The sequence below is a fragment of the Schistocerca piceifrons genome, chromosome X, assembly GCF_021461385.2.
Source record: "Schistocerca piceifrons isolate TAMUIC-IGC-003096 chromosome X, iqSchPice1.1, whole genome shotgun sequence".
Lineage (NCBI taxonomy): Eukaryota > Metazoa > Arthropoda > Insecta > Orthoptera > Acrididae > Schistocerca > Schistocerca piceifrons.
This window is the reverse complement of record NC_060149.1, coordinates 258,013,720-258,041,687: the sequence shown is the minus strand read 5'-3', so window position 1 is coordinate 258,041,687 and position 27,968 is coordinate 258,013,720. Positions and strand designations below refer to the sequence as shown.

At 40.7% G+C, this 27,968-nt stretch overlaps 1 protein-coding gene across 2 annotated transcripts in view; it reads left to right on the top strand.

The window, feature by feature from the left end:
- The window catches only part of LOC124721969 (uncharacterized protein KIAA2013 homolog), a 168,648-nt gene that overhangs the window by 60,272 nt on the left and 80,408 nt on the right, over positions 1-27,968 (top strand). For both annotated transcript variants that reach the window (XM_047247139.1, XM_047247140.1), the window contains one exon: positions 12,271-12,739. In XM_047247139.1, the coding sequence (XP_047103095.1) occupies positions 12,271-12,739 (469 nt within the window). The remainder of the gene's footprint in view (positions 1-12,270; positions 12,740-27,968) is intronic.

Below are 27,968 nucleotides of genomic sequence, written 5' to 3'. Positions count from 1 at the left end.
ACATGAAAAACAGCGAGAACCCTGGGGGCTCAAAGGCATGACAAGGTACGATGGAATGTGAGGAGTTGTGCACTGGCATGAAGGAGAGCGTGTTAAGTGCATGATGGTTGTGGAGTCCAGCGACAGGGCCAGTTGCAGCAGCAGTGGAAATGGCAGCAGCAGGAACAACTGGGCTGGCAATTAGTGCCACGCCACTTTTGACTGGGCTGGCATTGGCAGTGACAGAGCCAGAGTCAGCCTGACCAACAACAGCAGGAGAGCTGGTTGCAACACAGGCTGTCCTGGTGGTGCTGGCAGTGGCCGCTGTGGCAGGTGTGATGGCAGAGATGGCGAAGGAAGAGGCAGATTGTGGGATGTGCAAAAGAAACATGAAAGAATGAAGATGGCAGCTGAAGGAGTAAGGGGTCTGGATGCAGAGAGAGAAGGCTTCCCGGAAAGGAATGGAAAACCTAAGGTGCAAGGAGCAAGTAAAGGAGACTAACTGCAGGCACGTTCAGCTGTGGTGGGACCCAAAGATGTGCCGAGGTGCATGGGAATGCACTTGGGAACATGGAGGTGTGTGGGAGCAGAGAGTGCAGAAGGGAGAGGGAAGCGAGAAACTGAAAACAAAGACAGAACGAAGGAGAAATGGAAGCCTGAAGAAGGGGAGCAGATATGGGAGGGATAGCAGTGTTGGGGCCAGCATGGACGGAGGCTGTGCTGATGTTAACTATAGAGCGGGCTGTGTCAGAACTGCAGGGCTCATTAAAACCAGCTGGAAGTGTTGGGGGTGGTGGAGGGAAAGGTGTCTCTGCAGGAGCCAGATGCAACAACCGAGTGGCAATAGAGCCAACCTCGAAGGAGCCAGTGCCAACAGGTGGCGGAACTTGGAACAAAGGCCCTTGGGATACCTGACAGGACAGGAAGATGTCCCAGAAGAGTAAGTGAATGCTGAAGCTTGAGAGATAGTGTGGACCATGTAATGAGCATTGAGCTTGTCCTGCAAGTGATCGTAGAAGACCGAAGAAATGTCGACTCCATGATTAAGGGATAGAAGAAGATGATAGGTCAAAGTGCCAGACCAGGCAAGGAGAAGAGGTCATTTGCGATAGTCCACATTGATGGTGAGGGCCCACGAAAGATCATTTGAGCTGACGTAGGAAGGCCAAACATGGCTCCAAAGTTTCATTGAAAACCTGAAACATTGGAAGTTGTGGTGTCCATGTTGGTGAAGAGGAAACAGAGAAAATGAAAAAGTGACAGTGGGATACAGCGAAGGATTGGCTGTTTGTTTCTGAATCAGTACCCTGGACTGGAGCTTGTAAATCTGTTTTTGACTGTCCACCTGTTGAGCCATCAGCTGCTGCAGCACAGCTGCACAGGTGATTTGTCCATGGTGACTGGGAAGAATGAAAAACACATGCTGCTTGTTGGACAAAGTTCAGAAAACAAAGTTCCATAGTTCATAGACAAGTTGACAGTCCAGGCACCAATGTGCAAAAGAATTTACAGTCCTGCTGTATCAGTGCATGGGCTCCATTCAGTTTAGGTTAGACCAGTCCATTTAAGGATTGTTGATGTCTACAGACTGTTGCCTATCTGATGCTGTGTTACAATGTCATGCTGATATGAACAGTCCTCATCTCCGAAATGTTCCTCTACTGTACGTAGTACACAATACTGCAAAATGTGTTTATATTCTTCTGCATTTAGCATTTTTGTAAGTGCAATAAGGGGCCATGCCTTACCCATGAAAAACACACCTATATTGTATCACTACCTCCTCCATACTTCTCTGTTGGCACTGCACCTGACAGCATGTAACATCTCCAGGCATTCGCCAAACCCAAAACCCTTCCATTGGATTGCCACAGCGTATAGAATGATTCATCACCCCAAATCACTTGTTTTCAGTCAACTGATGTTCAGTGACATTGCTCTTTACACTACATCAAATGTAACTTGGCATTGACTACAGAAATATTTGGCTTAGGAATAGCTGCTTGGCCATTGTATCCGTTCTTTGTACCTCCCAGTGCACAGCTATTGTGCTAGGTGGATAGCTGGTACCTCTTCAGAACTCATGAGTGATTCTTTCCACTGATTTTGTGTAATTTTTTTACAATCAATGTCCACAATGCTCATCGAAGCCTGTTTGTAAGTATGTGAGGTTTTGATGGTCTTGCTCCAGCTGTGGTTTTTTCCTTCAAATTTCCACTTCTCAGTCACATCATCAACAGTTGACATTGTCAGCTATAGAAAGGTTGAAATGTCCCTCATTGACCTTGTATGACTAGTTTACATTTGAAGTCATTAAACTCTCCTGGCCGACTCATTCTGCTGTTACTGCTTCTCTACTGACAACACAATACTCTAAGCCACCTTTTATACTGGCTAGTCCACCTCTAGTGGTATCTCCTGGTCAGTTCCACATTGCACAAGGGCTTCTGCTTTGCTTTGAAGTACTGAAGAGAGAGAGAGAGAGAGAGAGAGAATGAATGGGGGGGAGGGGGGAGGTTGTGTGTTCAAGTCTCGGTCCGGCACACAGTTTTAATCTGCCAGGAAGTTTCAGTTGCTTATTCAGTTCCACATTTATTCTGATCCATGGCATTTACAGTGCTTCCCATAGCTGTTGTATGATGCATGCTGGATGATACTCTACTTGAACACAAGACACTTTTGATGATCCCACAAATGATCAGTTTGCTTAAGATCCTGGGAAGTAATTTAATCATGCACTTCTGACAGTTTTCATAAAATTCTAGCGATTTGAGAAGGCTAATTTTTTCTTAAAGATACCATGCTTCTGTGCAAAGACACTCATTATATACATCTGAATGTCATTCCTGAGGTTGAATATATAATCAAATTAGTCATGAGTACTTTCCATGGAAGTTAGAGTGAAAATTTCATTCTAGAAACATCCCCCAGGCTGTGGCTAAGCCATGTCTCCGCAATATCCTTTCTTTCAGGAGTGCTAGTTCTGCAAGGTTCGCAGGAGAGCTTCTGTAAAGTTTGGAAGGTAGGAGACGAGGTACTGGCAGAAGTAAAGCTGTGAGGATGGGCCGTGTGTCGTGCTTGGGTAGCTCAGTCGGTAGAGCACTTGCCCGCGAAAAGCAAAGATCCCGAGTTCGGGTTTCGGTCCGGCACACAGTTTTAATCTGCCAGGAAGTTTCGTATCAGTGCACACTCCGCTGTAGAGTGAAAATTTCATTCTAGAAACTAATGTATATCACATGATGTCACCTGCTCTAAGTACTTAGTTGAATACCTTTGCAACAAAATGATTTACTACATAGATGGGCTGTGGAACAACAAAACCTACAACAACAGGCAGCTTGGGAGCTTAAGAAGAAAGCTTTGAAATGGGCCAGTTTCCAGGTTCACCATCTATTTAGGATAAAAGAAACTGAGAGTAACTTATTGGAATTCAAGAGCTTCAATGTCTGCCACAAATCAGAGTCAGATTTTGATACACATTGAGAGCAAAACCTCCCAGCCCAAGACCCAGTAATATCATAATTGGTACTGTGATATTGCAAAGTTAACTTCGTACATGGTGGTACTCTCAGTGATTACAAGCCCACTGGGACAAATTCTGCCACTGGCATATAGAGCAGTGACATGATAACATCTGTTTCATTTTAAATACCAGCTTCATGGAGCATTGTTCATGAAAATAGCATACATCAACTTGTGGAAAAATGTCACACTTCCAGCTCTTCACTTCTGGACTCGGGAGCTAGTAACGAGGTCACTGGATTGGAAGTACCAGCAGCCTCTGGTGCTGAGAACCTCCAAACAATGGAGAACATGTTAGAGCCCACAACAGATGAACCTTTGGCACACAATGAGAGATGTTATGCACTCTACTCCTTGCAAACACAAAATACTGACAAAACTGCTTTTGTGATGTCAACAGAACTGAACCAGATATATGATGTAGAAGGCAGTGTCAGGCTAAGTAGACAGGAGGCTACTATAATTCTTCGAGCAGCCATGAGATTTGTAACTTGTGTTGCAACCCAAAAAGAAAGACAATTGCTTTTTCAATGCCAGCAGCAGTTGGTCACATTTTGAGTACAATAAACTCCCTACAGATATTAAAGACCTCTGCAATTTTCTCAGCCAAGTCTTTACATGCTGGAATGAAGTCTTCGATTGTGAACAGATGTATGAAGATTTTGTGAAGGCCCATCTACAAGTGTGTTTTGACCACACTCTAGCTTCAGATAAGATATTTCCATACAGTATATGTCTAGTAGCAGCATTAGATTCCAGCAGATCAACACTATACTCCCTGCATTGCCAATGAGTGAACTGTGGAAGATCATAGAGGAACTGGATGTTGATGTGCTAGTCCAGCAACCATACATGTGCCTTGCTGACATATGTGCTCTCAGTAGTTGGGCACCAGAATGCCAAGGCAGCAATCATCATTCTTAATCAGAGATACCTTGTCACTAAAATAACACAATTATGCAGTGAGCTTGCTGTAATAGTGGAGATGTGTACTGCTCAGTGCAAGTGTATTGTTACCTACATATACATGTAGTGCTCCCATATGATTGAGTCATACCCTGACAAATTAAGAGCTGCAGCATTGTGCAGTCATGATGCACATCACGTAATAGGGGCTGGTGTGGACATAGACGAAAGACAGAAGAATGTGGTGTAATGCTGACAGACATGATCCAAGAATGGGACATGACTGTGATCAATAAAGAAGGGCAGCCTAGCAAATTCACAGATAGTACCATTGCAGAGACAGGTATAGACATTATCCTGGCAAATCTGGATGTGGCTAGTAAGTTTATATCCTGGGAGGTTGAACAACATATGACCACTAATGGAAATAGTGTCATAACCTTCTGTATCAGAGCAGTGACAGTAAACTCTAGAAATACTAGCAATGGTAGGTAACCAGAAAGCTGGGATTTGAAGAGAGGAAATTGGAATGCATTTGTTGGTGAAATAGCTTCTTTAAACTGAGACTATTTACCTGAAAACATAGATCTCTGGATGCATGCCTTTACTGAGTTATTGCAGCAGATGCAGGCAAATCACATCCCAAAGATGTGATATTGAGCTATTCCTGAGACATGTTGGAGTAGGGAACAGTTAGAGTTGTGCAGAAAAGTCCGTAACACGAGGAGTTACCAGTGCTCATGAGGGAGGAACCAAAGAGATAGAAAGCTAAATATATACCAGCATCTGAAACAAACATATAGAGTCTGTGGAGTCAACCATACAAACTTCTAAATGACAAAATTACATGTATAAAATGGTAGTGCATTGGTGGAGCTGTCATTTGTACTCAGGTGAGTCATGTGAAAAGGTTGCTGACATGATTATGGCTACATGACGGGGATTGATAGAAGTTGAATGCGAAATTTTAGTTGAAGCTAGATACATAGGACATTCTATTTCTAAAATCATTAGGGAAATCAATATTCTGAGAACCACAGTGTCAAGAGTGTGCCAAGAATACAAAATATCAGGAATTACCTCTCTCCACGGACAACACAGTGGCAAATGGGCTTCACTTAATGACTGAGAGCAGTGATGTTTGCATATAGTTGTCAGTGCTAACAAACAAGCAGTACTGCTTGAAATAATTGCCAGAATCAGTGTGGGATGTACAACAAATGTATCCATTAGGACACAGTGTTAGGAGCACCGGTGTTTGCATGGAGTTGTCAGTGCTAACAGACAAGCAGTACTGCTTGAAATAATCACCCAAAACCAGTGTGGGACATACAACAAATGTATCCATTGGGACAGTGCAAGAAAATTTGATGTTAATGGTCTGTGGCAGCAGACAACTGATGTGAGTGCTTTTATTAACAGGACATCACCTGTAGCACCTCTCTTTGGCTCGTGACCATATAGGTTGGACCCTATACGACTGGAAAACCATGGACTGCTCAGATCAGTCCTGATTTCAGTTGGTAAGGGTTTGAGTGTGTACAGACCTCATGAGGCCATGGACCCATTTGACAACAAGGCACTGTGCAAGCTGGTGGGGACTCCATAACCGTGTGGGCTGTGTTGATATGGAATGGAGTGGTCCTCTGGTCCAAGTGAACTGATCATTGACTGGAAATTGTTATTTTCGGCTACTTGGAGATCATTTGCAACCATTTGTGGACTTCATGATCCCAAACAACAATCAAATTTTTGTGGATGACAGTGTGTCATATCACCAGGCTGCATTTGTTTGCAGTTGGTTCAAGAACATTCTGGACCATTCCAGCAAATGATTTGGTCACCCATCTCGTCTATAGTGAATCCCATGAAACATTTATATGACATAATGAAGAGGTCAGTTCATGCACAAAATCCTTCACTGGCAACACAGTTATGGACAGCTATAGAGGCAGCATGACTCAGTTATTTCTGCAGGGCACTTCCAACGACTTGTTGAACCTAGCATTATACCAGGCAAAAGGAGGTCCAACATGATATTCCAAGGTATCCCATGAATGTTGTCACCTCAGTGTAAGGCACCCACCATCCTGTCCACCCTTTGCAAGACCAATGGAGCAATGACAGTTTACTGAAGGAATTCCACCAGATATTTATCAAACACTCTTTTCGCCATATGATTCTGCAGATACAGACAACAACCATCAATCAGTGCTACTTGACCAGATGAGTTCTGAATATAGTAACAGTGTTGTCCTACTCCCATTTGCTCAGGAAGAAGTAGTAGTAGCGATAGCCATGCTTAAATGTAGCTAGGCACTGGGTCCAGATGGTACCTGCTCAGAAGTGATACAGAAATTAGCTCCAGTCATAATGCCATCCTTAACACATCTGTTGAATGAAGCATTGGGACAGGACAGGGTACCAGAGACTTGGAAATCTGTATGTGTGGTGATCATAAAGATCCCGCAGACCCAAAGAGCTGTAGACCTGTATGTTTAATTAATACATTAGCAAAAGTTCACGAGCATCTACTCTGCCAGCATCTTCAAGAGCAGAGAGAGCTCCAGCATCTCTGCATGTCAGTTTGACTTCCACAAATAATAAATTGTTACATGACAATATTAATCAGGCTCTTCAAATTGTAGACAGAGCAAACAGTAAATATTGTGCTGCAACTGAGAATCGTTTCCACAAGCCTCACTTTGTGCATTTTTTTAAATAACTTCTTTTTCTTAACACATATTGTTCAACTTCCTCTAAAAGTCTTTCCAGCCGGCTTTAGCAAAATTGCCTTTATTCCATACTGATAGAACAGAGAATACGGCCCATCTTTGCAAAACTTGCCTCATGCGTACATCGGGGTCTTTTCAAAATGCACTTTATGCTATGTAGTTTGCAAAAGACATTAGACATATTGCTGAGTTTTCTTGTAATTTGTTTAATGTGCAGGAGTTGTCAGAAAAAGTACTTTTCTGACTGTTTTATGGCACTCCTAGAACAACTGGTTTGCTTGGGGGTAGATGGCAGGCTGTATCACTGTGCATGCCAAATAAGCTGACAGTTGGCACAATGGCTGATGGGAGCTCCCATTAGCCACTGCACCCGGTGACTATTTAGTTTGCATGGGTAGCATTAAACTGCTTTTGTTGTTGATAGCTGTTATGTGAGCTGGTTGCCAGTTACCTCCATTTCATGAAAGTAAGTGATGGAAGATGATGGTGAATATAATATTCATGTGAGTGAAACACATGGTGAGCATGAAAGAAGAGAAACAAAACATCTCCAAAGCAAAATCATCTCAACATTCAAAGAAAATTTCAGTGCCTGATATTGACTGCTGGTATGCTGAAAGGCATAAGGCAAGCAGCTGTGGAAGAAAAGACTATCTCTTTTGCTGAATTATCATATTTCAATGTATTATATTTTTCAGGAGGTAACAGCAAGCAAGATGCATTGTTTCTGTCATACATGGATATTTCATCACCAGCTAGGTATGTTGTGGATCCCACTGAAGCTAAGGCTTCTAAATCAATGCCTGTCAAGTATAAGATAAAACTTTGAGATAGATCCCAAGCACCAATGTATGCTGCTACATTTAAAAAAAAAAGGGGGGGGGGGGTTATCGCAGGATCGCTTAACCCGGATTGTTTGGCACTGTCAAGAACATGGGACAACACTAAATGAATGAAGAGATGGCTCAAGAGCAACTCAAGCTGACATAGTTATGACCTACAAGTGAAAGAGCACATTCTGAAGTATAAGTATAGAGAGAGTTGTTGTAGTGGAGGTAAAATGAGAAGACATATTTGCCCCCAAGTTTAAATGTAAATATGAGGGAAAATTTTTGGAAAGAATAAAGACAAACAGGTAATACAAGCTGTTTCATGTCAAAATTTAAGACAATGTTTTATAAGAATTTTAATCTTGGCTTTGGTTAATCTCATAGTGATATATGTTCGACATGCAAGGGGATTTGACTGAAAGTAATGGTCGCAGAAACCGAAGAATGACAGGAAGTGTGTAAAACTAACAAGTTCAACAGCATCATGAACAAATACTGTGAAGGCACTGTAAAACTTGTCTTTGAAATGCAACAAAATCAACCTCTGCCTCACCTTCATATTGTAGACATCTTCTAAACATCACAGGTATTGTTCTATAACCTGATAGTGGTGATACGTGAACCAAAACAAGGTACTGATATTATTTACTTGGTGTGAAGCAGAAGCTGGAAGAGGTGCAAATGAAATCACATCTGCACAGGTAACATTTTCTCCTACATTATTAGGAAGAGAGGACTAGAGATGTTGGTAAGAGAGGATTGAAACTTGAGCTTTTTCCAGACATGTGTACCAGCCAGAACAAGAATTATATAATGCAATGTATGCTGACACATTTTATGGAACACAGTACAGTGTTCTATGAACTTAACCACTATTTTCTTATTCATGGACATAGTTTCATTCCACTGGATCATGTATTCAGTAGAGTTGAGAAGGGATATCAGAAGAAAGAAGAGAACATATCACTTTGTCGATTCACGAATATTCTAGTGAAGTTTGGGAAGGTGCTGGTGTGGGGAGAAGACGGGTTTTCCTACAACTTCAAATGGATTTCTAAAGAAATATTAAAGTTCACCGTGCATTGTAAAATGGTGAATTTATGAGCAATAATTTACAGACAAACCAATGGTAAGATTCAGTGTGCTGTTAAAACAATGCATTTCTTTGTATCAGAAGTATGTTGTGATGTTTTGAAAAACAACATTCCTTCATTCAAAGCCATGAAATGTGCTGGATTTATTCCGAAGATAAATGATATGATTGCAGAAAAGCAGGAGGATATAATGAAGCTAATGTGTTTCCTTACCATTCCTAAGAATGCAGCAAGTTTCCCAATCCGCTGCTGAGTGAAAATCTCATTCTGGAAGTTTCTACAATGACATACTCTCTGCAAGTGATGAGGAATATGAAGATCATGACAGCTCATGGAGAATTTATGAAGAGTTCTCTGAAGTTGTGGAGAAGAGAAAAAAGAAATATTATTCTAAAACTTTAATCTATAAATCAGGAATTTAATGTTCAAGTATCACTGATCTAGTTTGAAAAAGAAATCTGTTTTTCTGCTTTCAGCAGTTGATAAACTATCAAAAATTTTATGCATGTGCAAAGACTGTCTTAAAATATATTCAGAAGTGTACCAAATTTGTTAATTGTAAAAAATAAACTAAAGTTGCTTGTTGATTAAATAAATGCATCTCCTGCAAAAATATGTTTTTTGCATAAAGCAAGTTTTGTTAAAATGACCCTCAATTATGATCAACATTGCAATTGCATTCAATAATAATTTATGGTAGTCTACGACGTTCAGTCATGTAAGAAGTATTCAGATGCTATATTGCCTTTATATAAGTTTCATGGACTACTGTAAGGGTCGCACAGTTGAATGGTTTGCTGGGCAACATGTTGTTGTTGTTGTTGTCTTCAGTCCAGAGACTGGTTTGATGCAGTCTCCATGCTACTCTATCCTGAGCAAGCTTCTTCATCTCCCAGTACCTACTGCAACCTACATGCTTCTGAATCTGCTTAGTGTCTTCATCTCTTGGTCTCCCTCTATGATTTTTACCCTCTATGCTGCCCTCCAATACTAAATTGGTGATCCCTTGATGCCTCAGTACATGTCCTACCAACCGATCCCTTCTTCTAGTCAAGTTGTGCCACAAATTTCTCTTCTATGTAATTCTATTCAATACCTCCTCATTAGTTGTGTGATCAACCCATCTAATCTTCAGCATTCTTCTATAGCACCACATTTTGAAAGCTTCTATTCTCTTCTTGTCCAAACTATTTATCATCCATGTTTCACTTCCATACATGGCTACACTCCATACAAATACTTTAAGAAATTACTTCCTGACCCTTACATCTATACTCGATGTTAACAAATTTCTCTTCTTCAGAAACGCTTTCCTTGCCATTGCCAGTCTACATTTTATATCCACTCCATATTTAGTTATTTTACTCCCAAAATAGCAAAACGCATCTACTAATTTAAGTGTTCATTTCCTAATCTAATTCCCTCAGCATCAACTGACTTAATTCGACTACATTCCATTATCCTTGTTTTGCTTTTGGTGATTTTCATCTTATCTCCTCCTTTCAAGACTCTGTCCATTCCATTCAACTGCTCTTCCAGGTCCTTTGCTGTATCTGTTAGAATTACAATGTCATTGGCGAATCTCAAAGTTTTTATTTCTTCTCCATGTGTTTTAATTCCTACTCATAATTTTTCTTTTGTTTCCTTTATTGCTTGCTCAATATACAGATTAAATAACATCGGGGATAGGCTACAACCCTGTCTCACTCCCTTCCCAACCACTGCTTCCTTTCCATGCCCGTCAACTCAGCACTGGGCGGCATAAGATAATAAAAAAAGATTATGATGGTCTGTCCACAGGGTTCGATATGTGGACCAATATTTTGGGAACTCACAATTGAGCCATTGTTGGAACAGTTGGATGGGACTGATGAAGCAAATGGAATTGTGGCTGATGCTGATGATATCTTGGTGGTGGTGTCTGGAGATCCCAAACGCAAGCTTGAAGAAAAATCATGTGCTCTGAAAGATGCAGGAGTGGTGCAGGAGCAACAAATTACCAGTAGCTAAAAATAAATCTTTATATGTGCTGCTTAAGGACAAACCTATCCTATATAGGAATTCAACTTTTGGATCAGATAACAGCCCATTTTTGAGAAGCACTGTATGCAGTTATTTAGGAGTTTTCCCAACAACAGAAGAAACTTCTCAGCCCATGCAGATATGGTCTGCCTGAAGACTTCCAAAATCATGCACAAAATTGCCATCACTGGCACTGCAACATATTCTTGGAGGCTTTTAACCTTTGAGGCTCATAAAACTGTACCACAATGAAATACTGATTGTCATTGTGGACTTTGCAACAAGCACTGGGGCCCACCTGCTCCACCTGATAGTACAGTCACACTAAGACATAGGTATCCGTGAGGTGTTCTCCGAAGGATGAAGGGAGTATACAATACTAACCAGTAGAGGTTCTGCTCATTATTCTGGGAATATGTCCCACTGACATCACAGTATGATATCTTGAACAGCATATTGGTTGCGGCGGGATAACATGAAGTACGAGAAATTATGGATTCCAGAGTAACTAATAATTTAGATCTTCAAGACTAGACTCTTCATGAATGGTAGTGGGATTGGAAAATTGGAAATACAGGATGCCACTATAGAGTCTCCTTCTGAACATCAGATAGAGAGACTACAAATGAATCATATTGTCCCCAACAGAGGTATGGATCACTTTATGACAGGACACAACCCTTACCTACAATATGAACATAACATAGGAAAGAGGCCATCAACATTGTGTGACTGTAGTGATTTAGGATTTCCTGAGCATGTGGTGTTATACTTGCCCACTGCCAAGTAAATAAATAAATAAAATAAATGACAGGCTGAAAAATATGTTGGCAATATATGCAGCGTATTATTATCTTGTTCATGAACTTACCGTTAGATTTGCATGTCATTATATCCACCCAAGCCTTCATTTTAGTAACACTAAGCCTGATCCTACATACCAGTAGAATATAAATAGTTGCCACCTGTACAGAAAGTTCTACTGATTAATTTGCTCACTAACATGTCTTTATGGCTCAAAAGTACCTCGAGGTAAATGTGGACTGTTACGAATAATTCACACATTCTGTTAGCTTTTCTAATTGTGTGATAATGAATTCAAGATTTTTAAATGAATAGATAACATGAATATCTCATTTTATGGACTTCCACTGATTTCTTACTGTATATTCCAATTTTCAGGTGAAGACGAACAGTGCTTATCAAATAGTCTTGCTCAGTTCTCTGCGGATTCAGAAGAATTCAGTGCTAATATCAGACATTATCCAACCAAAGATGACGAGAAACCTTACTTAGCTTTTGTGGGAAATGGTGTTTTTGGCTTGACTGTAGATCCAGCAAGTCCCGTCTATATCAAGAGTGGACGTACATTATCTTTACCTGCATACTGGTTTCCTATAGTGTCAGTTACATCACAAGCAGAAGCAGCATATGAAGCTACTGTTGTTCACTATACCACAGGCATTGTTCACAGAATTCAGTGTTTGCCCCGAGGAACTAGTGTGTCTCATCAGTATTATGCACATAGGACATTGCCGAACGTCTTCGTTCAAGAAATAACAATAAACAATCCAACGAATGACATACAGTCATTCAGTCTACGCCAGGGGACATACCTTAATTGGCCTACTGCAGTGTCACATGTTGAACCGTAAGTCAATTCAGTAATAATCAGTTTATAGAATTTTAATTTTTAGGGATTGTGTTTTGATATGTGCTACAGCTTAGAAGTGTCTGTAGTACAAACACCAGTGCATCCTTATTCTTGCTGAGTACCAATTTCTGTAACATCTTCAGTGTTTTCCTGGTCCTTTCAGCCAAATGGAATTTTTGAGTGTTTATCTGCAGCTACTTCTAATATATGTTCTGTCTTTATTTATGTTGTTCAGTTGAAATATTCATATGGACATTAGAGGAAAGAGTTACATAACTTTGAAATCAATGACATATGGTAATTAAAATAATACTAATACTATTAATGTCATATGGTACATGGCCTGGTGCAAGTCTTTTACTTGGGTGCCACTTTGATGACTTGTGTGTCCCTGAGCCAGTGGCACCCTGTGCTCCTAGACAGTCACCCATCTAAGTACTAAATGGTCCCCATGTTGCTTAACTTCAGTGATCAGGGGGGCCAGTGTATCCAACATGGCAAGGCCATTGGAAACACCGTAAATAAAGGCAACTGATTGAAATATTTCAGTTGTATATTGTAATCTATGACATTTTTTAAGTAAATAACATTTATCGTATTTTTATTGTATCTCAGCTGAACATTATTACTGTCCCCTTTCATTAGTGCAGCTATCATCTAAAAAACTGGTAATAACTTAAATCACTCTGACACAACTCATACTAGTAAACTATGTAGTATAAATTCTCAAAACATGTATAATTTAGTGAAAGAAATATGGTGGCTATTATATAATTGCTTTTAATTTGAAACCTGTTGTCATTAGTAGATTAACTTATCTGCTCTTTGTCAAATACTTTCTTTAATACACAGCAGATTTGACTTTTGTGGGTTGTGACTGTCTGTCAGATTACTAAACCGAAAGTCTGACTTCAAGCTGGTATCTCTTTATATTTACTATTGGACTTGTGACTTTCAGTTCTTGAAATACTCTGTCCACATGAAATTTGGTAAATGGAAATGCTGTTTGAATTTCATAGTAAATTGTAAGTCAGTCCATAATGGCTGGGTGAGGAGGTTCGCTAGGTAAGGGTGTATCATCTCCAGTGAGATCCCACATGGTAAGATACTATGGCATTCAGACTGACCTTTCAATTGAAGGTAACTGCAATCAGTTTCTGTAGCCATTTTGTAATATCATTCTGTTTATTAACCTCAGATTGGAAGAACCTACTTTGACTAATCCTTCTTAGTACCTATTTATGAAGGTCATTTTTAAAGTTTGTATCTTTGTGTAGAAAACAGAAAACAAAAAGTGAGGTGCCGACATCAGTGATGGACAAAGCCACTCATAGGTTTATGACCTCTGCTTGCTCACTGATGGCTGGATCAATGAAGACATTTCCATTACCTTCTGGCAATGATGAAATCAGCTGTAGCACCCTGGGCAGTGTCAGTGGTACCAGACTCAGTCATCGTTGCCAACCCATGTGGTGAGATTTACAGCCCTGATGCAGGTTGTCAGTTGGTGTCATATGGCATTGACAGTGACAGCATAGTTATAGTGGTGTACATAAGAAGACAGGTGGCAAGGCAGTGCGCAGTTACAAGGAGCAGTGTACCATGTGATGATCCAGCCAATAGTGTCATTCTGCCATGACTGTCCATAGCACACACATTAGAGTGCTTGCAGAACATTTAGCATTGATTTTCATGTTATTTTATGTATGATGAGGTTCCTTAGCCACTATAGTGCTCATTATGAATGAAATGAAGCAAATCCAGCAAGTATTATATTAATTAGTGATGACAATAGTTTCCAGAGCATATAAATTCTGCTAGGCAGAGTCAGAAGCAGAAACAGTGGCTGGGTGTAGTGCTCATGCCTGTGTTACCAGTTGTGAGGGTATACAATGACTGGAGTTTGAGGTATTGGACGGAGGCAGAGGGCACCGTAGCACTGCCGCTAGGTAGTCTCTGTCTCTCTCTCTGTGCAGGTTTTTATTGCCCTGCTGTCTTCTTATGTGCACATCACTGTAACTTGGGGTGACACAATGTTTACATTTTTGGATGGTGAGAGCATGTCTGCTTTTCATGTTGCTTTAGACTACTCGGTGCTGTGATGCCACCATAGATGTAGATTCCCTCCTCCTCAGGAAGGAAACCATAGTGCCTGAAGCCCACTTAGGATTGCGCCTGAATATAAACTATGTGATCAAAAGTATCCGGACACCTGACTGAAAATGACTTACAATTTCGTGGCACCCTCCATCAGTAATGCTGGACTTCAGTATGGTGTTGGCCCACCCTTAGCCTTAATGACAGCTTCCACTCTCAGAGGCATACGTTCAATCAGGTGCTGGAAGGTTTCTTGAGGAATGCCAGCCCATTCTTCATTGAGTGCTGCACTGAGGAGAGGTATCAATATCGGTCAGTGAGGCCTGGCATGACGTCGGCGTTCCAAAACACCCCAGAGGTGTTCTATAGGATTCAGGTCAGGAATCTGTGCAGGCTAGTTCATTACAGGTATGTCATTGTCGTATAACCACTCCGCCACAGGCCGTGCATTATGAACAGGTGCTCAATCATGTTGAAAGATGCAATCGCCATCTCTGAAATGCTTTTCAACAGCGGGAAGCAAGAAGGTGCTTAAAACATCAATGTAGGCCTGTGCTGTGATAGTGCCATGTAAAACAACAAGAGATGCAAGCCCCCTACATGAAAAACACAACCACAACATAGCACCACCGCCTCCGAATTTTACTGTTCACACTACACATACTGGCAGATGACATTCACCGGGCATTTTCCATACCCAGACCCTGCCATCGGATCGCCACATTGTGTACCATGATTCATCACTCCACACAACGTTTTTCCACTGTTCAATCGTCCATTTACACTCCTTACACCGAGCAAGGCATCGTTTGGCATTTACCGGCGTGATGTGTGGAGTATGAGCAGCCACTTGACCATGAAATCCAAGTTTTCTCACCTCTCGCCTTACTCTCATAATACTTGTAGTGGCTCCTGATGCAGTTTGGAATTCCTGTGTGATGGTTTGGATAGATGTGTGATGGTTTGGATAGATGTCTGCCTGTTACACATTATGGCCCTCTGGCAGTCAACTGATGTGGTCAGCCTGTATGCTTTTGTACTGTACGTGTCCCTTCACGTTTCCACTTTGCTATCACATCAGAAACAGTGGACCTAGGGATGTTTAGGAGTGTGGAAATCTTGCGTGCAGACTTATGACACAAATGACACCCAATCACCTGACCACTTCGTAGTCCGTGAGTTCCACGGAGCACCCCATTCAGCTCTCTCACAATGTCTAATGACTATTGAGGTTGCTGATATGGAGTTCCTGGCAGTAGTGGCAGCACAATGCACCAAATATGAAAAACATATGTTTTTGGGGGTGTCCGAATACTTTTGATCACATAATGTATATTCCCGGATGTACTTTCCTTGATGGTAAATTGCCAGATGAAACTCAGTGACTGCCTGTTATGTTTGCTGCAACAAATATAGTAGCATCTGAGGTTGCATTCTATGCAGCACATCCATAGGACTGAGACTATTTACATGTGAGATCCTCTATGTGTCGAATGAGTGTTTGTGCTGCCTCTGTAGTACTATTGGCTAGAACTTCAGGTAACTAATGTTTGAATGTTGTTACCAGTTGTTCCACCTTGACATTCAGTTGTGGGTTTAATGTTGAAATGACTGGTGAGTGATATCATTCCTATTGCACAACTCCTGGAATGGTCAGGAGCATTGATAGTTGGCAGTCCTCATATCACCAATGTTTTGCCTAAAGGGACTATGTCTTCATTTGTTGTGCTGTGCTTGCCTACTATGTATTGTTAGTTTAGGAGTGCATGGAAAACTATCAGCCACAAGGTTTGTGCAGAAATAACCTAGCACAGTCTGTCATGTATCCTATCCAAGGTTTATTTGGTCTGAACTGATGGCAGAGAATTCCAAGCATAATCAGGACATATTTGAACTGTTGCACGAAAAGTCAGGATTTACTTTAACAAGTAAAATCAAGACATAATAGAATTTCAGTCTCTTTGGTATAGTAGTACGTTACTGTGGCAAAATCAAACATCTGCTGTAGGTTCCATAAATTCTAAATACAAAATGATCTTAAAGTATACTGTTGTTGAGTTAGTTTTCAATATACATTTCCAGCACCAGTTGTAAAGGTTCTGGCAAAACTTTGACATGAACGTTGTTTAGAATTGCTATCATATTCTGGTGAGTCAATTCAACATTTTCAAAATGCACCCCATTAAGACATATTTGAATTTGGGAAAGGGCATGAAGGCTCCTGGGGTCAAATTAGATGAATATGGGGAAGGACTCCACGGCTGTTATCCGTAAGGCCCAGGAACACTACTGTCGGCTAGAAAACAGCAACAAAGAATAAACATGCACCATCATGTACTGGAAGCAGGTTATTACCAACTGCTAAAAAAACTGTTAGTAAGGAAAAATTCATTCTACATAGCTCAATTTGTTTGGATAGTAGCACAAGTTGTTTCTCGTGCAAAAATTCAATCTCAGAACTTACAGAACTGACAGTATAGAACTGACCAGGTGTTAATAACACCATTGAACAGACAATCTAAATATATTTATTTGTTTATTTAACCTGATACACAATTTGAATTGAAATAGAAGCAAGGGTTGATCTGTGCTGTCATAATTATTGTACAATGATAAGACTGGAGTGCCATATTGACAAACATCGGTGGCTGGTTCCTCTGTTGAATGATTTGCAAAACAATGTGTAAAGTGTAACAGTATTTTAAAATTTGTTTGCAGACTGCCCAGTAGTATTTAGGAACCCCTTTGTCGCACAGCTGAGTGTGATACTACCACAGCTTTTGGAATCAACTTTGCATGAGTGTTCATTTTCACCATAAAAATTGTAGTTCCTTGACTGCTTTTCACGCAGAATTTGGGTCTTCAGTGTGCATTTCTTTGATATGGTTTCAATATATTTGGTGTATGCTTGGAAATGATCAGTTGATTTATGCGGTCTGTGTACATCAACTTGTTTTGTTCTGTGATTGTGGTGCCCTCTAACAGCTGTTGTTGGCAACATTTGATGAGTAAACCACATTAGGATGTAAGTTCTTGAAAAAGATATGTGAATTAGCCATGAGAACTTAGTTTTTCTCAACAGAATTAGTATGAGGACTAACTTATGATGATGATGATGATGATGATGATGATGATGATGACAGAGGGAGTCATTAAAAGCTTGAGATTGCGAACAAATTTTATGTTCCAAGAAATCTGTGAAATAACCATGTTAGCCTTAGTAGTGGAGCCCATATTTTATGTAATATCAGATCAAGAAATATGTTCATAAATATGGAACCAAAATTGGTGAAGTATGTAAATAAATAAGTAATGAAGCAATTATATATAAAATCAAAAATTTAATTTTTGCTAGGAAATGTAAGTTCACAGGCAAGCTAGTCAAAATTAGTTAACTTATGCTACAAAGTACTGAAGTACAAGTGTCTTTGTATTGAATCATTTAAGTCACACTGGAACAGGATGCACAATTAATTATAATTTACTTTTCCAAATGTTATGTTGCCATGCACAGTCTTCTGTCTGACAATATGTTTCTATAAAAAGAGAAAGATTGCTTAACATTGCAAGAAGTCAGTGGTGCATATTTATACAGAGAGGTTGTGCTAGGAATTAAATTCTCGTGGGATTTTACAGTTTCACCATTAAATAAGCAAGACAAAATAACATAATTTGGGTAGCCATGCTTCTCATTTTGTACAGATTGAAGTTCACCTGCATCTACACCACCCGCTTCACCTGGTACAACACTGACCTTCTGAACTGCATCTTCCATTATTCTCACAGCCTCTTGGAGAACATACTTGAAGTCTCCAGTTTCTTGACATTGTCAGGAAGTCAGCTGAAGTGACTTGCAATGTATGAAACTGAACTGAGCAGTTCAGAATTGTTGAATGCTGTCGAGGATCCACTCACACAGATACTGCAGGATAAGAAGAAAAGTTCTCCAGCACTGACTTCACACCTTCAAAGTGTTTACTTTAGAAAATCACAGATTCAAGTCATGTTACCCACCTTGTTAACACTGGCTCCAGAGGCAGAGGTACATCAGGTAGCTACTCTTTGTAGTATTGCACCTGATAAGGACATTTGAAGAAAACATTCTTCATTGCTGATATCATTGTATTTACTTCTGGGAACTAATATCTATCTCTCTCTGCCACTTGTTGCAACGCATGAGCCATACATGTTACATGCACTAAGTTTAGATAAAATACGTTAAGCGATTTCCCCACTTTTACCATGTATGGTGCTGCATCTGTGTACATCCGTAGGACTCTCTCTTCTTTTACACCATTTGACCATAGTATCTTAAATCCCTCACTAATGACTCTAGCAACTGTTGAACTACTTGTTGCCTTGAAAAGCTTACAATAAATTGAATAGGTTTTACATGCAGTATAAGAGACCAACTTGCCCACGATTAGTGGTGATATGGCATACAGCATCCGTCATCTCATCAGCAGGAATCTGTGTAGGTGATTTTCCAATGTCAGCACTGATTTTTTTCTACTATGTCAATATAGCAAGAATCCAGGTAATTCCTCCTGAGACTGGATTCATTGAAGTGTTGTGATTGCAGTATTTATGCAAGAAATGTTTAAATTCACATACCTGAAATTTGTTCTAGGTTATGTTCCTGGCAACCAATACAAAACAAAGTTATTTGAAAAAAGTTGTTCCAGAATATGTTCCTGACAACCAATATAAAACTATGCTTTATTTTTATACTATATTTTTATAATATATGTAAAACACAGTTATTTGAAAAATTCACTAGTAGATGATGTAGGTTGTCCCTGCATCTGGGTAAGTAGAATCTGCTTCTTTGAAGAAACCTGCTGTTTATTCCCAATATGTAGAAGCTTTGCACATGTTGTTCAATTAAGATTTCACTGCACATCCTATACATTTAGCACAAGTTTGGCATAGGACTGTTTTACCATCAGTAGTTAAAGCACTGTCAATAGAAATCCATGTTTTCAACTTTGATGACAATGAAGACACATGGTTAACATGGATGCAACTGTGTTACATGTTGTGAAGCATTTGAGAACAAGAAAGGAAAGCATTTAAAATGAGTCGTCACTGTGTGCATCAAATTTGCGTAATTTAGCTTCGAGTGCAACAAGGTTGAGAACAGAATGAGAAAACTTAAACTTTTTTTTCCTTTCTTGATTTATAATGTTAATTTATGGGATTTACAAAAATGTGTGATAATTGCACAGTAGTATTAAAATATGTAAAACTATATAGTATAGTGTGAAATATGTATTATATCTCAAAATATGTAAAAAATATGAAATTTAAAGCTTCCAGTGTAATTTGTTGAGATTTTAGTTTTTCTTGTAACTACTTATAAAGGAACAGAATATGTAATTACATAAAATCCAGTCTCTACTTATTACCAGCTGTCAGTGATAGGAAGAGCAAATTCTGAAGAATATTGTGGAGATATAAGTAAATTCATTGAAAATCATGCTTAAAAGAGAACTATAAAACTATTAACTCAGCACAGAAGAAATGAAACTGCTCACATTGCTGAGGAATTATTTGAGTTGAGTTTCAGTTATGTTGTACACATGACATGTTTCATTGAAGTGGACCAAGATAGTGACCGTGACAGTGGATAACCTTTCAGTTGTGTGCCAGGTTCATTAAAATCAATCAAAGCTTGCAGTGGATGGAATGTTTGCTGCAGACATGTTCTTGCACTTTGTTCCAAGGCAAAAATGGTCGATGTCCTGCACAGTCTCGTGGAGAATGACATGTAGAAATATTTTGAATCGTGAAAGGAATTAATGTAGGTATTTTTGGACTCAGGGGATCCTACTTTAAGTGTAGTAACCACTAATAAAATTCGTTTGGGAAGTAAACAAATTTGTATTGTCAGTCTCAGTTATGTAATTATTTTGCATCATATTTATTACACAAAATATGTCATCACAGCTGAAGAATACGTTTGTGGTAAACTGCTCATCCATGCCATAAACTTGATTGGTTTTGTTGAAAGTTTTTGCAAAGTTCAAAATTTCATTTTTATGCAACCAGGGAATATATACACTGCCATTGGGTGGGTAAAAAATGGATAAGTGTGTATTCTCATCTGTACTTTTGCATTTAAATAAATGGTAGATCTTTTAACCTCTGATATGCCTTTACTCAACATTTTATTGTAACAAATTATACCAGTACCTTGCCATTTTTGAGTATCTTTGATGCACAAGTGCCATGAAAGAGTATACTTTCATAGCATTCAGATTACAGTGCATAAACCAATGTTATGACATTTAAGCTCCAGTAAATTTAATCATACATGGCATGCTCAGCCCTGCCTGTGGTGTTTCAAATGCTCTTGCAGCTTGTTAGTTCATCTTCCTCTTCCTGTTTGGAAAATTTGCTATTTATGAGCCTACTGTTCACACTCAAATATGCTGTACAGCATATAAAGTCCATATTATGACATCACATACCACCATGTTTCATGCCCACATTGTTTTTCTCAACCCTTGTGAACATGGCTTTAAGGGTATGGCAATTTTGTTAATTACTGTGAACTGCTGAGACTGCGTATAGTAGCACTTGAAGATAAGAATCGCATAAAGTTTATTAAAAAAAATCACTCTTGCAGGATACCTGAGCTCTTCAGAGTTCTGTATGAAGTGTGTGTGTGTGTGTGTGTGTCTTATTATTGCTTCTGAATTTAAGGTAAAATTGCCATACATGTGTAACATGACAACCACCTTCCTCATGGCAGTTTTGCACACTGAATAAGGAAGGAAGATTGAGGTTTAGTTTCCCATCAACAGTGAGGCCATTACAGATGGAACACAAATTCAGATTAGGAAAGGATTAGGAAGAAAATACACCATGTTATTTTCAAACAAACCATCTTGATTTTAGTGAGTATAATGCTGTAACACTACATTACTTTGCTCAGTACAACTGACTAGCTGGAATTGAATGAAACACTCCTTAAGCTTGAAATCTATCAGACTTGGTTTTAATGGCATCGTTTAGGGCAAATGCAATGTGTCAACCTGGGAAAAATATAGGCGGTGCCTCATTTGGTGTGTTCATTAAAGTGCCTAGTTCCACATTAGATGGCAGTCACCTATAAAGAAGTGTCATCTAATGTTAAGTGGACAGAGCTGTAAGCAGAAAACCTAAATGTCATGAAGGTCTTTAATCTGAATATCTGTTCCATTGTTGAGTACAAGGAAGTGTAATGACCATGTAAAATTTTGATGTGATGCTTCAAGCACTGATTGCCCTTTAGATTATAGTACATTGATATATGTAATATACTGGACAATTTTTGCTGTCAACATCATTGGAAATCCTAAGCAGTAGCATATATAAGCAGAGTAAGCAACAATGTCAGTTTGAATCTCAATTTCGTGTTTTGTGAATGCAAAGTGTTGTATTCATCTGGTAGTCGATTCCTCCACACACCAGGCAGGCCATGCAGGCAACTGCCTCAGGAGAACCTGCATGAGTGGCTGTCATCAGCATTGAAATATTATTCCGTGTACAGCCTGGGCTGTTTACCGTGGAGTTACACATTGCCTCCATAGTATCTGAGGGCTCCAACCTTGCCAGCAGGCAGCATTCCTTTTGCAGCAGAGAGCACTGTCAGCAAGCCACTGTTTTGCTACACCAGGTCACATGCCCTCGCAGTACCACGCAGATTCCATCTGCATCTGACTATTTAAGCCACTGCCAAACTGTGTTAAGTCAGTTATGCCCTACACCTCAAGTCAGCAGTACCAGCAGTTTTGTCCCAGCGCGCCACACCAGCAGATCCGAACCAGTTCATCATGTCAGCTGTCATATACCAGTGGCAACAGCCCAGTAACAGCATAGGTCTTCACACCACCACTTACTATGACTCTGGGGTTCGTCGTGTAGCCACATCATGGACAGCGTCATTTCTTTTATTTGTAGTTTGTGGATATTCATGCAAGGACATTATAATTGAGTTTTGTTTTGTTAATAAACAGTTATTCTTTCAAAGTGCCTTTGATCACTCCTCAGTACAAGGATACATCACTAAGCATGTCAAGCATGATATAACGTCCTCGCATGCACTCATTTGAGACTGTCTTGGCTACAACAGCAAAATAAGATGTTACAGCCTTGAATTTTGCATGTGGAGCATTGTGCCCTATAAAGTTAGGTATGATGGCCTTCTTTTCTGAGTCAACATTGTATTAAGTTCAAGTGCCTTAAAAAAATAGACAGGCTGATAAAACACGACAGCCAGTAAAGTGTGGCGGAACCAACATAAGACTTTAATGCTGGGCAGGGTACAAGTGTGTCTGAACACAAAGTGCACTGAACACTCCTGATGATGGACTTCCAGAGCCGATGACCCATGCATGTGTCATTGTTAACACCATGAGATCGGCAACTACGAGTTAACTGGGCATGTGTCCATAGGCACTGGATGTTGGTGCAGTGGCAGGGCATTGCAAGATCTGATGAATCCTGGTACCTTCTTCATCATGTCAGTGGGAGAGTGCAGATCCTTCGTCTTCCAAGAGAACATCTCCTTGATACCAGTACCACAGGATGGAGACAAGCTGGCAGCAGCTCCATTATGCTCTGGGGAACATTCATGTAGGCATCCAAGGGTCCATCATGGCTAAGGAGTATTGTACACTGGTTGCAGACCATGTACGCCCCTTCAGGACGATCATGTTTTCCAATGTCAGTGGCATTTTTCAACAACATAATGCACCATGTCACAAGGCCTGGAGTATAATGGAGTGGTTCGAAGTGAATTCTGATTGATGTGCTGGTCCACCAACTCACCAGGTCTGAACCCAGTTAGACACATCTGGGATGTGATTGAATGTGGTGTCTGAGCTCATCGCCACCTCCCTGAAATTTATGGGAATTATTTGACTTTTGTGTGTAGATGTGGTGCCAACTCTCTCCAGTGACTTACCAAGGCCTCATTGCTTCCTCGCCATGATGAGTCGTCGCTGTTATCCATGCCAAAGATGGACATATGGCCATTAGGGATGTGGTCCTAATGTTCTGGCTGATCGGTGTATAAAAAAAATACAGAAATCCACTTGCTGTTTGGCCTCCCTGTAAGCAGCTCTTTCTGGACTGGTTCGACTGTCCCTGTGTGCATACATTTAGGGATGAGCTGTGGCTGGTCATGATAATTAGTGATTGCAAGTTCTGCTCTTTGTCTGCAATGCTAATGGTCATTTCTTTTGTGAACCTGAGTAGCTTTCTGCAATTGGCAAAAGCTTCTAGTTTACCTGAGCATCTCAATTGACAACTGAAAGTCATCTCATTAATGGAAATGAGCGTTTGGCGTCTTTGGCCGGGAGGCCCCTTGCAGGGCAGGTCCGGCTGCCGTGGTGCAGGTCTTATTACATTCGACACCACATTGGGTGACCTGCGTGCCGGATGGGGATGAAATGATGATGAAGACAACACAACACCCAGTCCCTGAGCGGAGAAAATCTCCGGCCCAGTCGGGAATCGAACCCGGGCCAGTAGGACGGCAGTTTGTCATGCTGACCACTCAGTTATCCGGGCAAATATCTAATCGATGAAGGCAGGACAACAATTTTTTCATCGATAAATAACCACCCACAGCAATCTTTGTTTCAGTTCTTGTTGGAATTGCAGTATCAGTTTGGAACTCTTTATTGCTTATGATGCCTGCAAGACGTTCCACCCGAGATTACTATCATGACTACATTCTATTAAAATGACAAATTTTTAGGGCTGTGTTCTGTTATTGATAGTTATTCTTTCAATACATGTTCTTGTTGGGTGGCTGTATTTCACATTTGCAACCTTCAGCACAATCATTTTTGTATCATGGATGATCCTCTTCTTTAGCTGGTGATGATAAGCATTTAACATTAAAAGGAAAGAAGAAAGGAATCCCCCTGAGTTGACTAGTACCTGGACTGACGGATGACATCATTGAAATTTCCTGTCGTTTTGTTAGCTGTCATCTGTCAATGATTTTCATCTGTGATACTCCTCACCTCCTTGCTTAGCTTTCCTAAATTCAGCAGCTTGGCAAGCAGCTGGCACCACTTTGGCACTGGGGAGTGGCTGTGGAATGTTGGGGAGGGACCTTGTCCAGGGTACGATAGTGACCTTTGGCACACATGTCAACCATGAATGTTCTGCAGTTGAGTAGGGTGAATAGGATTTTTTTGATGGTTAATGCCTTGTGGCCCAATAGTTGTGAAACACTTGTATTATTTCTCTGTAGTAGTGCACAATATGTCCAGGGAACCACAGTGAAAAGAGACTAGCATGTTGTCCTCTGTCCTTCAAAATGCCTGCTCTTCTGTGGTGGAGGAGTTGGTTGTACCTCCATTGGTACAACCAACTCCTCCACCACAGAAGAGCAGACTTTTTGAAGGACAGAGGACAACATGCCAGTCTCTTTTCACTGTGGATGCCCTGGACATATTGTGCACTACTACGGAGAAATAATACAAGTGAAACTTCCTGGCAGATTAAAACTGTGTGCCCGACCGAGACTCGAACTCGGGACCTTTGCCTTTCGCGGGCAAGTGCTCTACCATCTGAGCTACCGAAGCACGACTCACGCCCGGTCCTCACAGCCTTACTTCTGCCAGTATCTTGTCTCCTACCTTCCAAACTTTACAGAAGCTCTCCTGCGAACCTTGCAGAACTAGCACTCCTGAAAGAAAGGATACTGCGGAGACATATCAGCGCACACTTCGCTGCAGAGTGAAAATCTCATTCTGGAAACATCCCCCAGGCTGTGGTTAAGCCATGTCTCCGCAGTATCCTTTCTTTCAGGAGTGCTAGTTCTGCAAGGTTCGCAGGAGAGCTTCTGTAAACTTTGGAAGGTAGGAGACGAGATACTGGCAGAAGTAAAGATGTGAGGACCGGGCATGAGTTGTGCTTCGGTAGCTCAGATGGTAGAGCACTTGTCCGCGAAAGGCAAAGGTCCCGAGTTCGAGTCTCGGTCGGGCACACAGTTTTAATCTGCCAGGAAGTTTCATATCAGCGCACACTCCACTGCAGAGTGAAAATCTCATTCTGGAAACATCCCCCAGGCTGTGGCTCAGCCATGTCTCCGCAGTATCCTTTCTTTCAGGAGTGCTAGTTCTGCAAGGTTCGCAGGAGAGCTTCTGTAAAGTTTGGAAGGTAGGAGACGAGATACTGGCAGAAGTAAAGCTGTGAGGACGGGGCGTGAGTCGTGCTTCGGTAGCTCAGATGGTGGAGCACTTGCCCGCGAAAGGCAAAGGTCCCGAGTTCGAGTCTCGGTCGGGCACACAGTTTTAATCTGCCAGGAAGTTTCATATCAGCACACACTCCGCTGCAGAGTGAAAATATCATTCAATAATACAAGTGTTTCACAACTATTGGGCCACAAGGCATTAACCATCAAAAAAATCCTATTCACCCTACTCAGCTGCAGAACATTCATGGTTGACATGTCTCTGAAAAAATGACACTGTCATTTAGATAGCAAAGATATGTCCATTTAAGGTGTCAAAGTAGGTTGACTTGGTCAGATGCTGGGTTGTCATTATACAGCGGTGGCGTAAGTCCGAGTTGGTTGAGTCAGTTCTTCTTGGTGACAAACCAAGGAACCCATGGTAAAACATCATATCAGCACTGGAGATCATCTGGCAATTAGCCAGCACTCACATAGAGTGTTGCCAGCTAATGACAGATAATCCGCTGTGAGGTGGAGAAAATGCTGCAAGATGACATCATTCAACAGTCAGACCAACAACTGAACAGTGTCACAGAGAAAAATGTCTGCTGCACATTGGTGACACTGTAGACTGCTTGAAAGGAGCCAAATGTGTCTTAGCTATGATCATTAAGGAAGGCTACTAGCAAATGAAGGTCGATGAAGCTGATAGAGAAGAGAGGGCCTTGATAACTGATGACAACATCTGATAGTCCAAAGTTATGCTGTTTGGACTATGTAATGCTCCAGTCACCTTCAAATGTATGATGGACAATCTACTTTGACACCTTAAATGGACATATCTTTGCTATCTAAATGACAGTGTCATTTTTTCAGAGACAATTCGAAACCATCTACGCCTCCTGACAACTGTGTTAAAATGTGTTCAGGTTGCAGGTCTCTGAATCTGAAAAAGGGTGTCCACATCACCCAAGAAATAAAAATCTTGGCACACCTAGAGAATGGTGATGGTCTGTCCCAATCCAGAGAAAATAAGAACAGTCACAGATTCTTCCAACTCCTTGGCCCATTTGTGATGTGGGAAGCTTTCTTAGACTGTGCTCATACTTTGGGTAATTCATAAAGGTCTTCTGTACCAAGGCACATCCTTTGCAAGAATTACTACAGGGAGATACCAAATATGAGATCTGTTCAGAAAATTCTAGAACTTTGTCCACAAAATTTTTGTACACTTGCCTTTTACTTGTTGTGCTTGGTATCCTTTGAAATACTCTCCTCCACTATTGATACACCACTCCCAATGCTGTTTCCACTTCCGGAAGCAGTCTTGGTATGCATTTGGCTGGATCGCACAGAACACCGTCTGCAGATTTTCTTTTATCTCATCTATCGTTGCAAAGCTTTGTCCTTTCAATGGGGTTTTTGACTTTGGAAATAAAAAAAAAGTCTGCAGGAGCCAGGTCTGGAGAGTAAGGAAGATGAGGCAGCACAGTGATTTCATTTTTTGTGCAATAGTCACGCAGTGGGTGCATTATCGTGATGCAAGAGCTATAAATTGTCTTGCCACATTTCAGGTCATTTCCTTCTCACATTTACATACAGGTGTCGCAACACATCCCAACCGCTCCAGCAGTTAACATTCTGTCCCTGTGGCATGAATTCATGATGAGCTAATCTACATCTACATCTACATCCATACTCCACAAGCCACCTGACGGTGTGTGGTGGAGGGTACCTTGAGTACCTCTATCGGTTCTCCCTTCTATTCCAATCTCGTATTGTTCATGGAAAGAAAGAGTGTCGGTATGCCTCTGTATGGGCTCTAATCTCTCTGATTTTATCCTCGTGGTCTCTTTGCAAGATATACGTAGTAGGGAGCAATATACTGCTTGACTCCTCGGTGAAGGTATGTTCTCAAAACTTCAACAAAAGCCCGTACCGAGCTAC